The sequence below is a fragment of the Calonectris borealis genome, chromosome 19, assembly GCF_964195595.1.
Source record: "Calonectris borealis chromosome 19, bCalBor7.hap1.2, whole genome shotgun sequence".
NCBI lineage: Eukaryota > Metazoa > Chordata > Aves > Procellariiformes > Procellariidae > Calonectris > Calonectris borealis.
In genome coordinates, this window is record NC_134330.1 from 6,942,863 (window position 1) to 6,958,829 (window position 15,967).

Below are 15,967 nucleotides of genomic sequence, written 5' to 3' on the forward strand. Positions count from 1 at the left end.
CGTGTCTCTCTCTTCAGAGTCTCCTTTCTGCCCCTTCAGCACACCAAACGGCAGCATCCCCTCCCTCCCTCCAGACACCACCAGCGCCCGACACCTCGCACCCAGGCACTGTCCGGATCGGGCAGCTGGCGGGAGCGCGCAGGGGCGTCTGTTCATGCTGACTGCAGCAGGAAGAGAAATAGCTTCTGCTATTTAAAACCTATTCCTCTTTCGCTTCTCATTAACACGGTGCTGTCGTGTGCTGGTTTCGGTGGGTTTTTTTTCCTCCCCCCCCCCGCAGCTCAACACAGACATCCAGTTCTGAAAGCAGGCATCGCTTTAGCAAGACAACGGGACAGCAAGGAAAATGTTATTTTAGTTACTTCAGAAACAAGGGGGAAATACTTCTGAACACAGCCAGCTAAGCAAATGCAGAAACTTGACTTCCTTTTCGAGCACTGCACAAGCAGGGACAGCTACAGACCTTCTCTGGGCTGCTTCACGTGAAGGGGTGGGCACGGAGGTAGAAAGAACGGAACTGACCTGATAGCAGCCAGTCTCCCCGAGGAGAGACACTGCCTAAGTGCCATCTGTTCAGGAAGTGATGATAAACGAGTTAGTGGTTGGTGCCGTTAAATGCAGCCTGGGACGGAGACTGGTGTCTTAATTTTCATTTGCGGTCATGCAAAGCAAACTCAAATCACAGGCAATGTGAGGAGCGGGGCCGCAGTGGCTGCAGACCAGGTTAGCCAGATTCCAAAAATTTTCAGTATAACATACTTTTATTGCACAACACAAACTTTATATCCACATTTTCTTCTATGTATTTTAAATAAAAAACATAAGACTATATATTACCTGAACTGAAAAGTCAAACGTAGTAAAAAAAAATACACTACAGTACCCACAGTACTGAACATCACACATCAACTTACTTAAAAACAAAACACATCTGGAGATAATTCCAAACCCTGATCGTTAGCATCCAGGCTGGATTTTCAAAGGCATTACAGGTTACAATGCATAGACACGTACAATTTATAATTCAGCAAAACAAAATCCATTTATAAAAGTCACAGTGGAAGTGGAGGTAAACTTATACTACGCTCGTGTAAGTAAAATGACTAAGAACTGCTGTTCTGGAACGGAATTTCCAGTTAGAGGACTATATACAGAAGATAATAACAGAACATAATTACCCTCTGAAATCTAGCTTATTTGCAGAAAGATAATGAAAGACTGGAGTTTTTTTCCGTTTGTTAAATGAAATTATGTTTCCATAGCCCAAAACTCAGAACTATCCTGGGTCCTCTCTGCTGTGCGTGAACAACCTGAAAACATTTACAATTGTTTACCTACAAATAACCAAAGAGATCAATACAACTCCAGGGTTCAGTAACACCAATCATAACTTAAAGCCAGTGGGGTCTATAAATTGTCCAGAGTAAAGTAGTTATTAAACGAAGAAAGTGAAAGAAATATTATGTCCCAGAGATTTATGATGATTATGATCATCTTTCTACAGTCTTTGCTCTGAAGTCTTCTCTTACCTGCCAGGCAGTTGCATCCCAAACTTGATTACTGGGCTTTGCCATGCAGAAAAGAAAGATCCAATGCATAAGCTGTGGCATGAAGGTCCTCAGACAACAATGCTGAAATTGAAGTAGCGTGACCCCGTGGCCACCTCACCCTGTATTTCCCAGCACAATCCACAGCCGCTGGATCTTCCCACCCAGTTAACTCCACATATCACAATACAATGAACTTACACGGATTGAACACCGTCGAGGTTAGCTGGGCTTGCAGACAGACTGGATCCTCTGCCTGACATAACTGGTGATGAACGTTCCTCTGCCTCACGCAGCACAAGAGTTGAAATAAAATGGAAAGAACGCTCTGCAATGCAAACAATCAGCTCTGACATGAAACTTTCCCTGTTGGCACTTCCACCATCTTCCTCATCATGTCACCTGTCCCAGGTCATCTATAAACAAGAATGAGCAGCAAGAATAAAGCTGGGCAGGAAGGTTCCCAGGGGTTGCAAACGCCAAATGGAACTCGAAAATCATGACATTTAACTGTATCAGTAATTTTTTTTTTTTTAAGGAGAAAAGGAAACAGATGAGAGATCATGCACTTATCCTTCAGCTTGTAGCAAGCAATAAACAAGGCCCTCAAACCCCAAAATACAAGTACTTAGCCTGAATACATATTACTATGAAACAGATGTAAGCCCTTAAAAGGAGTAAGAGTTTACATTTCTTAACAGTTGTTAGAAAAAAATAAAGCAGAAGAATGAAATTAAAGTGATTATGCTATAAATAAGTTTTTTTAATTAATTTATTCAGCTATTTTTGTCAGTAATGAGATTTTCACTGATTCTTTAGCAACTATCAGTCACCATATTGTAATATTAAAGAGTTGTACATCTTAAAGGTTACAGAAAGGGGTGAGGACCAAGGGGGAATCCAGTCAGAGTCATTATCTCACTGTGAATCAGGATCTCACCGAAGTCCTCCTTCAGAGCCAGTGAGGACTGTCCCTGGGGAAATACACTGCAGAACTAATTCCCTCCCACTTTCATGTTTGCAAAAAACAGCACATGCTCAATGCACAAGACAGATACATTGAGACAGGCAGTGTTCTGGGGGGCTGTGATCAGCAACTTCACCTGGCTTCAGATTTCACTGGGAAAACACAGATACACCGAGAACCATAAATAAAAGGACTGGCCAACCTCTCTGTCTTTCACAATACATACCTTGGAACGATCTGGCTCAAAACAGATTGGCTCACTTAGTAAAGGCCAGATTATGTGCTTATGCAAATCAGTACATTTCTCATAGGACAGAAGTCTTTGACTTTCGCCTTCAAGAACTTGTGCTAGCCAGACCCAACCCTGTGACTACTTTGTTTCACTGTTGAAGCCACAGGCATCTAAGCGGAGCAGAAGAATGGAGACTGCAATTGGCTTAACAAATACTGATTCTCTTAATGGACTAATTGTTGAGAATCAAGGAAGATTCTTCATCGTCCTGTAATTATAAGAGCTGTTACTTTTTCACATATTGAACACCTCTGGGATGAGTGATTTTACAAAATGGAGGCAGGGGATATCTAAGGCATAAGCAGGCTTGTCAGAAAACCAACTCTTAACTCTCATGCTAGTTTCAGGAAAGAGTATTACACAATGAAACAACAACAACAAAATCTCAAAAATATTCACATTAACAAATTCAGGTATTTGCATATATTACATCACGAGGTGTCTCCCAGGCAGACTTCCTAAAACTTAAAAAATCCATCAAAAGGGGGGTATGCAGAACTTTCTGCTGCAATAACTTGCTGCTTTTGCTATTCAGATACCTAAGACCTGAAAACCCCCAAAACAAACCAAAGAACCCACACCCTCATCAATGCAGAAATTGATCCCTCATTATAGGTTTTGGTTAAAATCAGCTTTAAAAAAAATAATAAAAATCCATCAGTCTCAGAAGAAAACACGCACCACGAGGACGAAAGAGAATTCGCTAATGGCTCAGAGGCTTCCCAGCTCAAAGATGCTAGCACCTTCGCTTTCCTCCAAGGAGGATGGAAGTTCAGCAATATTTCAGATTACTACCTAGAGTATTGTGGTATTCAAGTTAAGAAGCCCGCACCAAGTTGAAAAGTTATGTTATTTTAAATTTTTTTTTTAAATACTTGAAATCAAGTCATTAGGTGGATGCTGCACATAAATATCTTTTCGTGTCATTTTTGAGTGCTTTATAAAGACGAGTAGGTATCCTTCCTGTTTTACAAGTGTAAAACAGATGCAGAAACATTTAATGCGCTGTGAAATTGGCCAAGTCACTTAATATGAGACCTGATAGTAAGACTTCCCTTTGCTCCCTGTTAAAAACCATTAGACAATGCACAAAGGATGTTAAAAAGATTACTCTTGTTATGTTTTTGTTCAGACACACAGCAACCTAAAAAAAAAAGCTAACTATTCTACTTTTTAAATAACTATCCCTCAACTGTCCCACTATTACCCCCAGTATTCATAAAAAACAGAGTAATCACTGCAATCCAGAGATGCAATCTGTACTTTAAAAATATTTGAGACTTCTTATTTAGGGGAAAAAAAAAAAGTTGATTCTAACACACATGTTCCTGTGTATCAATTTGGAACTAAAAATGGCATGTATCCTGTCTCAGAATACGAAATTAAAAATATCTTTCCTTCACACTGAATGAGCTAAATGGACTGACATGCATTGTCGTTTTAATGATCTGCAATTATAATATTCACAGCAACGTTATACTGATGACATGAGACCGTTTACTGCATGGCCGATTTGTCTATGGTGTCAGCCCCCACACACAGGGTATTTGGGACCGTGGGGGTGGAAAAGTAGCGATGTAGATGATTGATAGAGTGGCAAAAAAGCTAAGTAGGAGAAACACAGAGAAATAGGTAAGTATGTTCTAACAAACCTCTGGCCTAGCCAGATATAAAGAAAAGTCCTAAAGAAAAAACAGCAGTATTACATAGGCATTTAGTTTAATTAGACAATTATAAAGCATTCATGACATACAAAAACATCAATCATCTTAAACATGGATTTAGTAGATCAGCTACTCACATTTTTGTTGCAAACGCAGAATTTCAAAAATTACGCTATACGTCAAGAAAAGATAAGTCAATAATGTTATATAAACCAGTTATTAGATTATACTTCCCTGACATCCGCCTGCACATCTCTTCTGTTTCTGTCAAAAAATGAATACATATTAGGCAATATCATCTAAACCATTGTAAACAAAGACTGCTTAGAACAAGTGTACTCAATAACAATATTGTTAACTTGCACAAATCACAACACAGAAAGTATGTGTTTAATGAAAGCATGTTGACTCAAATCCGTGTTTTCTTTTTCAATATTGCACTTAATGTTTGCTGTCTTCTGGAGGATCTGAAGGATGAAAGCTTCAATTAAGATCCAACTGATACAGAGCAAGATTTTCATTTTAACTTTTTGGTTAGGTAGTCTTCCTTACTTATTTAAGCAATAACCAGGAAAAAATTATAAAATATCAGTGTGTGCGTATTAAGAAATAGCAAACATGATCGAAACAGGAATTTTGTCATCATAGCTTCTCTAGAGTAACAGTGGAAAAATTCTTAAAGCCAAACCAAAAAACATACTATTAAATCAGACTGTGTTCCATTTCTGTAAGTAGTGCTGAAATTCAAACCAGAGTTATGTCCCATGTAAATACATACATGGGAAGTGGCAAAAAACACCAAATAACCCAGTAAAACTGCAATTCTCATTCTAGTCTCTAAATAAACTGATGCTGAAAACCCTGAACTTAAATGTCTGAAGTGTACAAGCAGCCAAAACTTTGTAAGCCTCAGCTTTAAGATCTTACATTATTTTATTAGAAATTGTGGTCTGCAGTTTAAGATTCCCTGGAAAAAAAAAACAAATTAAGCCAGCAGAGTAACAAAGAAACCATGCAAGCTTCCTCTCCTTTTAGGGAAGCTTTACTAGTCTCAGTTTGACTTTCAATTTTGGGTTGTCAAACACAACTACAACAACTTGTAACACAAAGGCCAATATTTAAGAAAACAATTTAAACGAACTTAAAATAAGATCCAAACCCACATAATTTCCTCCTTCCCCCCATTTCAAAATTTAAGCTCTGGACTTGAAACTCAGCACTTGACAATGATCCTCTGTAAGTAAACATTTGAAAAGAGATCATTAGAGCTATATGTCCCCACCTCAGAGAGACAATTTACTAAAAATTCCTAAATTAAATACATGAAAGTGTGAAGGTCGATCAGTGCAAACAATTTGCCTCTTTTCTGCAAGACAATTTGATCATAAAGTTCTTGGAATTATTCTAAAAATTACCTCAGGTAACCGAGAATTTTGATCATTGTAATTAACACGTTTCTTAAGTGTTTTGGTCAAGTTTAATTAAGCAATATTCTTGGATTAACTAATCCAATGGAATGCAATATCCAAACATTTATTTTCCCTCTCTCTTTAAGATTATTTTGAGGCCACTTCAAGTGGGGTCTTTTTGAAAAATACTCGAGTTTTCTGTACCTCACAACAGAGTAATATCTTCAGATGTTTACACCTACCTTTCAGTTTTGGATATACCATCATTCAACTTCGGGATGTGGTTACTAATGTCAGAAGTGCAACAATTACCTTCTGAAAAGAATATGATTCTGCGATGGCTGTCTCTTTCATTGTGAAAAGAAATTTACTACCCAGATATACTGGTTGATAATTGGAGAAATATTTGAATATGAAGATTGATTCTTTTTCTTCCCTGGTATTACACCAGGAAGGGTCAACAAGAATGTTAAAAATGAGAGTTAATTGTCTGAAGAAGGTGAGGTAAAGGAAGCACTTGTCTAGTATCATCATTTGACTAACTCTAGAACAAAGTTTAGTATCACAGAATGTAAAAAGAGTCAGTAATAAAATAATATACATTAAATATTCCTCTTACTTCTGCTAATAGGAACATACATATAGGGTTTTCCCATTTACCAAAAGCCTTTGCAAATGACCTGATTCTACAGAGCTTCTTTTTTGTAGATACTGTAAACATTTAGAATTTCTAAGGCTAAAAACAGGCACAAGTCTTCCATGAACAGTTATTATTCCTAAAAGCATTAAGGAACATATTCCAAATCTGCTATTCCTTTTTATAACAATGGAAATAATTGAAATATAATATTATAATTCACAACGCAGATTCTTAATTAAAAAAGAAATATAGCTTAATCGTGACAACAATTAATAATATATAGGGAATACTCCTATTTTTTTAAATGGTCTATTACATCAAAATTACATTTCCAAAATCTCTGTGCTGGGTGTTACTCAATTTTATAATGTGGTAAGTCTAAGCAGTGACTAAAACATTTCTAAGTGGGTAAAATTCAACCACGTTATGTCAGCATTATTAGCACCCTGGCTTTATAATAATGCAGGTGAGATCTGCAATATCCATTTTGCAGACTATGATACTAAAGCCACATGGTAGGTGGCACCTTTTAAAAGATGTTAGATGCTCCTCTCCAGAATTTCCATGAGGTGATTTTGTTTTGTGCCTCGTTAAGGTACCTGAGCCAACAGTCTTGTTTCAGGCTGGTTTTTCAAGATTTCAGAGGTTTTTCAGCCTCTGTAACAGGTTCCCTTTTGCTGAGCAGCTAAGCGTTAGCCAACATTTCAGCAGACTGATTCCAATATATGTTAGCAGCAATGCATTTCCAGAGACACGTTGCAAAAATATTAAAAGCAATTGTCGTCTAGAAGTCCTTTTACCCCCTGCACCATTCTGGGCAAAATAACTCACCACCAAGTAATCTTGAATTCATAGATAGGACGCTTGCAGTAATAGTGATTTATCAAGTGTTTATCACACACACCAATACACTGATGATCCACAGTTATCCCTCTATCAGACAAGTCTGTCACAATACAGTGCAGAAGATCATATACATCAGCCACAGCCTCCCAGGGGCCAAAAGATACATCTACTTCGCAATGATGTTCAAATAGCTTTGTCTCACTTTCACTCCTTTCAAAACGTAAAGAATTGAAATGTGGGCATTCATAGGGAGTGATGGGCATCTCTTCTTTGAAGACACAGACCTTCAATTTTGCAAATCTTGCTTTTCTTTGCATAGCTCTAAGCTTTGCTATTTCGATTATCCGTTCCAAATGATCTAAAAAACAATAAAAAGTTGAAAATAACAATGAAACACCTAGTAAAAGAAAACAAATGCAATTATTCTATGTGAAAGATACTACTTCAGTGTTTAACAAGTTATTCTTAACATAATATTAGCAGCAATGGGAAGTTGCATGTAGCTAGACATATAGTAATTAAATCAATCTCAGCTATCTTGTGAAATTGGTGTCCTTACTATATGCCCAAATTTTTTCAGTTGCAGGTCCTAACGGAACAAATGCAGAAGCAAAGAAACCTTCTCATTTAATAAGCCTTGCATGTTATGGCCTAGATCTTGCTCCCTTTTAAGACAGCATAAAAATCCACATCCTTGGATGCAGCAGGAACAAATCTGACGTGGAGATCTCACAGATCTAAAGAGCATGAAAGGTACATAAGAAACTTCTCAAATACAACGGAATTAGTTTGAAAGCTGAAAGCAGACCTGAAAGCACCATGTATACATGCTAGAAGAAACAGACAATACTACTTTGTTTATTTACCTTTGTAATACGGCATTAGGCCCAGGAAAGCTTGTCTAACTTTTTCTCCTTTAAGAGGCTGGATATCCTCTAGATTGTCTAGCAATGGTCCTATGGAATAATACTGAGCTTCCTTGTAAACTGACCTCACTCGTTCTCTTGGTGGCAGGTCACCAGATCGTAGGAAGTTAAGTATGTCTCTAAAAAAAGGGCAAAAATATTATTAAGTAACACTTTTTTGCCAAAACTGCTACAGGTGGGTAAGGAGAAGAAACGCTGGATATTCATTGTTTATTCTATTGAGACAGAAATCCTTACACTTAGACAGCAACTGAAATGAGAGTCATATTTCCAACATATATTTTTAAAAGCATTTGCCATGTTCAAGTTTCCAAGTCATCATTTCACATTTTGCCTCTGTTAATGTCAAAACTCATTCAAAAAAATACCATCACATCTTAAACAAAAAGTTCAAGGTGGAGTAACCACTTAAAATAGAAGAGGACACAGTATTTCATGGGAAAGAGATCGTAGTCACTGCATTTCAAATTTAGGTCTCTGACAAAATAATCTTTTCCATTTTCCTGGAGAATCATATGCATGGACATTTTATGCCACACAGAACCAGAATTCTAGCTGAATTTGCAAAGGAGGTGTTCTCTTCACAGGATCAGGGCCACACAGACTTGTAGTATATATAATGATGATGGTGATGATGATGATGATAATAATAATAATAAAAGAGAGAAAACGTTTCCTTGTAGTTCTGAAACACTGTTAAGCTACAAGATCTTTTAACAGGGAAAAAAATCACTTTATAAGCATTAACCAACAAAAGTATTATTGGCCGTATCAAATAAACCAAGCATTACCGCAATCTTCATTACAATGTCAACAAATACAGCACGTACTAACTTGGCTCTCTCTTCCAGCTAAATTTTCAATTCAGATTGATAACATCACAAATGAACTGATTTTCCAACAAAGCGGATTGCCAAATGTAAAGAAACAATTATTTGCCAATAAATATAGTGGCTTAATCTATTTCTGTCCCAGATTATGGTACAATCCAAATGTGCTTTGAAAATAATTCAATCCTTCTCTGTCCAAGAAATTAAGGAAATGTCTACAAAGGAGAAACAAGAAATGTAGTTAAATTGCAAAGCGTGCTTTGGGCAAAGACCTTAACCCATGAACATTAACCCATGAACACTGCTTACCTTTTCTAGCAATCTCACACCAATTCAAACAGAATATTTGATCATGGTTAGTTTAATTAAAAATAAAACAAAAGCTAAACACCTAAGAAGGAATCCTGAAGGTGACGGAATATGGCACTACCAGCAAAAATAATTTTAAAAAAATTCTTTGAGGCTTGTGCTTTTTTACCAGTTACGTTATATCCTGTTTAAACACTGAAAAAATCATACTTTCAACTGTTTAAGAAACCTAGATGTATTCCTTCCATTCCCTCTTTATCATAAATACTGTAATATCAATTAAAAACAGTGTTGTACAAAAGAGCTTCCTATGAAAAGCATTGCCAAATACATTCTTCTTTAAAACATCAAAACAACTTGATACCTTGAAAGGAGATACTCTAGAGGAGACAATGTACAAATTCAAAACATTACTTGTTTTTTTTTTCCCACTGTAAAACTTAAGCCCTTAGGAATAAAACAAATAGTTTTTTAATTACAATATACTCTTCTCTTGAGATGTTTTGAAGGCGTGGATGCCAGCCAGTCACGTTTACCTACTACAAAAATATGATTTAACTAGCAGGAAAGAAATTGTTAAAACTTATTTTTCTTTAAAAATAATTTTCTTCAGTAATAACTTTTAAAGTATACTACCGAGGACACTGTACATACCCAAAGTAGGTTCCATCTCTGTCAATAAAGTATCTGCCTTCAGCATCTGTTGGAATATAGTGTCTTCCACTGAACATAGCCGCCAACATTGTGTCCTCGTAACGTCTCAGTGTTGACAGTCTTGTTGTAAAATACATGCCTCCTACGTTTAGTGGAACAACTTCTGGAAACTGCAACAGCAATCACATCATCAGAAATGAGCCTCTAGTCCTTTGCAGACACGTTCAGGCCAAAAGGGTTACAACTTCTAGAAGACACAGCATACAGTCTTTGCCACTCTGACACAATTTGGTCCGACAAATGCTTCTTTCCTGGCTTGTTGCCACAAAACAGTAAGGTTCAAGGGTTAATACCTTGAATACTTTGGCTGGGTTCTGGGTGTAATCAGTGAATGTTTTCATTTTAGTTGGAAATCTGAAACAGCAGTAATCACTCAGCTTTAAAACCAGATATTCACTAAAAGCATGAATGCCTCCTCTTGGCTCTTTTGGGGAAAGAAAGAACAAAACAAACTCCCCCACCTCCCCTTCCATACACACACAAAAAGGTAAGAAATCTCAGGCCAACCTTGGGACTTGCACTCAGTTGCTACTTTACTGGTTCCTTTACACTACTCTACTCTACTCTACTATGCACTGAAAAAAACCCAGTGATTCTGTATTTACATTAGGTTTACAGCAGGCCTAAATCTTAATGTCATACTTTAAGATGCCTCGGTACCAGAATAAACACCTAGTTGTATTTGTCAAGTCCAAACATGGATGGAAATTCTAAGTAATGCTGCCAAGCTACTGAAGTAAAATTCAAGAGACTTAGTTTTATTCAAGCATTTAGCTACTAATGGAAACTGAACTGGATATCCATAAATACTCCAGCAAAGAAATCCTGAATTCTCTGGCACCTGAGCAGTATGTGCTGCAAGAACTGGACCTTATCAGATGAACAGTACCAGAGAGCTCTTACCTGCTGAGGCAGCAGAGGTAGTGCTTGTCCCGCCTGGGTTGCAGTAGGAGTGGCTGGCTCTTGGAAATCATCCTCTGCATCTGAGCTCGACATGGCATCATCCGGGTTTCCACTCACTTTGTTCTGCCCTGTAACTACCACCATCCCTCTGGCTCTCGTAAGCAGGTCTGCTGGGTAGGCAGCCGTGGCAATGCTAAATGGGAAACAAGACCCAAATTACTTAGGCGCTCTCCACACCAGCTGCAGATCACGTAGCAGGCAAGGCACGTCACTCCCCGGCTTGGCACCGATAATTTACAATGGCATTGTTATTCCTGGGAAGTGAATCACAGCACGGATGACTATTGTGCTGAGAAACAAACTCGGAGAGGGCTGTCTCTGCAGGAATGCAGTTTGCAGAGCTGTACCAAGGTCCTACAGTCACAGAGCCCCTGCCAGTGGCTGGGTAAGAGACCGGCGTCCATTGGCTGCGCGGTGCAGTGCGTGATTGGCTCTGCCACGCTTTTGCAGCAAAATGTCATTTGCTGGGTGAATTTGGGTGGCTGCAGTTCCACTCCGTCCATCGCAATAGGCCATCTGCAGAAGCAGGTCCTGAAATGCACGCTCTCATTGGCCGTGTGCACTGTGCAACACCCCGGGCTCCTGCTCCCGACCGAGCTCCCAGTCTATCACCTTCAGCTGCAAAAGCCGACCAGCCCCTGCTACGGACAGTGACAGGCACCGTAAAGGCTCTCTCTTCAGTTCTAGCATTTCCTGCGAAACGTGAAAATTGAGCTTTCTAACCGGACAGAGAAAACGGCCGTTTTCCTGCCCACTGCATCACATCGTACCGTACACAAACGCAGACATCTGATACGCATGTATTTAAGTCCACATATTACCTTGTGCGTTTACTGCTAATTATCAATTTCCTCTCCTGCACAGAAAAAAATGCATAGCAACACCAACTACAACGCTTTCACAGTCCCTCTTCAACCAGCAGACAGGACGGACTAACAATAAGCTGCACTATAAAAATAATAATTGAAAGAGCAGAGTAGGAAAGACTAGAAACCCTGCTGTTCTCTTTACACGGCATTCTTATGTAAAAAGCACCTCTGTTTACAAGATTGCCGTGGTGTCTCCAGTGGCATCACAACATCCTAACAGACATTATACCACTGGAGGCTTTATCTAGCTCTCTAACCCTGCAAGCTCCTTCTCTCAAATCACTATAAAATGTAAAAAGAGTAGGAATATTTGCACAAGCACATCTGGTACATTTATTTATTGACTAAATAAATGCTTCTTAAAGGTTGCTTCCCATCAAAATCAACAAGCAGAAATGACATAAAATTTTAATAGCCATGATTATTCTTCCTTAGTAATTCTGCTAATACATTCATTATACACATCGTCAGGCTGTCTGTAGATCTTAGCTCTTAAAGAAAACGCTACAAGTTCAGAATGAACCCAGACAGAACTGGGATGCTCTTGGTCAAAACAGATACTCTTTAGAAAGCTAATCAGATCAAAACCTCCACATTCTGTGGAAATGTACATAGCCTGCTTTCACCAAAATTTGGAGGTGAATTCTAGATCCTGTTTAACACCCCCATATAACCTAGATAAGTAGGGACTGTGAAGTTTCAAAAATTTCTTTTTAAACTGCAGCTTGTTAAGAGATTTGTCTCAGCTCAAGATAGGTATTTAATTTCTCTTCTCTACAGTTCAAAAGATGGACTTTCACTTCATAATCATTTTTCCACCACAGTACAATGCACAGGCAGATAAATAAGGATGGAAGGGCTTCTCAATGTCCACACCCCATTAACAATTGTAATATTTGTCCTGAAACAACATTTATTCTGACATCACCGATTATCAAAACAAGTCAACTATCCCTCACAGATAAAGAACATATACAACATAAATGAAAGATTATTTTGGTGGGGACTCCTTTAAGGAGGTAAACAAATTATCATCAAGAAACAGCTTGCAGAAGCTTAATTTATAAGATGTATAGTCAAAATTGAGTGTGAGCCTGTATTTACTGTGAATGTATTATTTATAATGCTGTTACTTGACACCAGTGCTTTGACTGCTGTATTTCTAGTTCTCTTAAGAGTATCCAAAAGAACTAAAGACTGACCAAAAATGTGTTCAATTGTCTAAATTTTTCAAGAACGTCCCATAGATTTCACGTAAATGGAGCGTACTCTGAATAAACAAAATTCAGCTCCATTAAGTATATCGGAATCATGGACCACAGAATGTGTTTTGGGTATGTTCATCCATTTGGCACTGTACCAAAAACGTCCTCTTTCCCACCAGAAGTAGAGGTTTGAGAAAAAGGAATTCTTCTTCCTCTTTCATAATCCTCCTTCAACATGACACCAAGGTTTAGGAAAAAAACATGAGAAAGCATACGTTAATTATGTTACGCTCATGAGTAATAACCTTCTTTGCCATTGGAACATTCACATAAAACAATCTCCTAAATAGTGAGGTTTAGCATACAAGATCTCAGCCCATAATTAGTCCAGCATTTCAAGAATAAGGTTAGTGGCAGTAAAATGAAGAGATTGATCATTGACAAGTTTAACCTGTTTTTTGATGTTCATTAAAAGGTTTGCTTCACTTCCTGTTCATCCACGGACACGGAGTAGTGAAACAGCAGTATGCTGACTGGAACAGAGAGTCTTCCTAAAAGAAAAACATAAGCTAATCACTGGCCAGTTTTCTGACATACAATCTTCTGCATTTTGGTTCTCTGCATTTCATGAGTAATATGCATCCATCTGAATATTCTCTTCTTGCCACTTAAAGCGTGCGCAATAATTATTACTAACTGCACAAAAATATTTTTGTTAAGTCTCTCATTAAAGTTACAGGGTTTGTTTTATTTAAACTAAGTAAATTCACCCATTTCACTTCCAAATACGTCTAGATCCAGATCAACAGATAATTAATGAGAAAACATCATCAATAAATAAAATTATTATTAAATCAAATATTTAACTGAATCATACGTCAGCACCATCCAGAAATACCTCCTTCCAGTTTACAAGCTACCTGTCATTTAAATGGCAGAGATTACTTCCCCGAGCTTTGTTATGGAGAGCTCAGATACTATCTCACATACACACACCAAAGAAAGCTCACTAAATGAACTGGACCTGCAAGTTTTCCTTCATTCCCTAGGGAATGATAGCAACCCTAGAGCTGCATCAAGTTTTACTTGATACTAAGATTCAAAAAAGCTTTTCAAGGCTCTGCTGTTCCATCAACTTTTCCGTATCGGTTTAAACAACTTTCTCTTAAATACCTTCTGAGGTTACACCAGTGTTGGCAAAGTTACGTACCTATAAAAAAGTGACATAATGATTACACGGTCAAAGTCTTTTTCATCAAGGTACTGATGTATGAATCCATCACAGGAGACCTACACAAACTGCTATTCAAAGCTAACTCACTGGAATGTGCTTGTTTTGGGGAGATACCAACCAGATTGTTAAGAAGGCTCTCCCTTTTTCAAGAGAAACTGAGTCCCTGTGAGGACGCAAAATGAGACGTCACTTAGCAGTCTCCATAGCATTCTTCAAGAGACTCAGATGATCAAAGGTTTGTGTGAACAAAGTGGGAAAAGACAAGACATCCAGTTAGTTCTAATGAATCTCCATCAGAATAGCAAAGAAACATCCTGAAACAGGGCAGGGATCTCTGAGCTCCAGTAAACTGTATTATACATTTGACTGTAAAATTCTGGATATGCTCAGCATCGCTAATCATTAGCAAAAGACAACACAGAGTATGATGAAGGGATACTGTAAGTTAACTTTTGCATCGGAGAGCAAAGACACACGGTATGGGAGGGTACGATGGGACGCTTCACCACCACAGTGACCTTCTTGGGTAGGAAGAGGGCAGCGGGGAGGCCTAACCAGAGGCTGCCGAATGACCAGCGGATAAAGGCCACTCAGGCTGTACTCGCTGGTTGCAGCAACTGCCGCCTTACACGGAATTTCACAGCACGGACAAGCCTTTATGAGCTTGAAGCAGCTTTCCAGTTTCACCACCGTCAGGTGCGGAGGCATCATCCCATCTGTGGACGGGGCACCACAGTCCCAAGCGAGCTCAGAAACTGAGCCAGACGTGCGGGTAAGCCTGGTATCCAGCAAATTAAATAGCAGTTAGGCAGTTAAATATTAACTGTTGCTTAGCGCCTTGCTAGGTCCTTCGAAACAGCTTAAACGTTAACAGAGTTCACCGGAAAGCGCCTGCAGATGCGGGAGTTGTGACAGGCCCAGGCCGAGGTGCTGCCGCTACCCCGCCCGGCGGTCGGGCGGCGGCCCCGGGCAGGCAGCAGCTCCCCGCTCCCCCGGCGGTCCCTGGAAACCGCCGTTCTCCGAGCGCTTCACCGATACCCTCCCGTTCCCCGAGCCGGGCCCGGGCCCGGGCAGCGCCTCAGCCCAGCGCCGCGGGGTGTTTTCCCGCCCCTCACCTGACAGGGTGCCGGTGGTCGCTTAACGGTGCCGCCGCCGCCGCGCCCCCGGCCGCGCTCATGCCCCCTGCCGGGCCGCGGGGGAACCACCCGCCGCCGCGTCTTCCACGCCCAGCCCGGCGCCGCGCCGCCCGCCCGCCGCCACATCTGCCGAGGGAGGGAGAAGGGCCGTCACGGGGGCGGTGGCACCGCCTCTCCCCCGCCCGCCCCGGCACCCGCTGCCCCGCCGCCCAGGAGAGGAGCGGGACCGCCCGCCCTCACCTGCTGCCCGCCCGCGGCGGCGGCGGCTCCGGAGCGGGGGGCGAGAGCGGCCGCCGCGCCCCCGCGTCACGTAGGGCCCATCCGGGTCCTGCGCGGGCGGGGCCGCCGAGGCGGGGACGGGGACTGTCCCCTCACGGGGGGCGGCGGGAGCCCCCTCCCCGCACCGTTCACATGAG

The 15,967-nt window shown here is 40.2% G+C and overlaps 1 protein-coding gene across 3 annotated transcripts; it reads right to left on the reverse strand.

Moving 5' to 3' along the window:
• Positions 1-673: 673 nt before the first annotated feature.
• Positions 674-15,643, reverse strand: KCTD7 (potassium channel tetramerization domain containing 7). 3 transcript variants are annotated; one of them, XM_075168797.1, is made up of 6 exons: positions 15,531-15,643; positions 13,633-13,732; positions 11,048-11,240; positions 10,085-10,254; positions 8,232-8,410; positions 674-7,723 (listed from the first exon to the last, which is right to left on the reverse strand). In XM_075168797.1, the coding sequence occupies exons 3-6, from the start codon at positions 11,189-11,191 to the stop codon at positions 7,347-7,349; spliced, it is 870 nt and encodes a 289-aa protein (XP_075024898.1). In that variant the 5' UTR covers positions 11,192-11,240; positions 13,633-13,732; positions 15,531-15,643; the 3' UTR covers positions 674-7,346. The 3 variants fall into 3 exon arrangements, with proteins under 3 accessions (XP_075024898.1, XP_075024901.1, XP_075024900.1); XM_075168800.1 differs by having other exon boundaries at positions 13,633-13,728; positions 15,531-15,620; XM_075168799.1 differs by lacking the exon at positions 15,531-15,643 and adding an exon at positions 14,392-15,179.
• Positions 15,644-15,967: the final 324 nt, after the last annotated feature.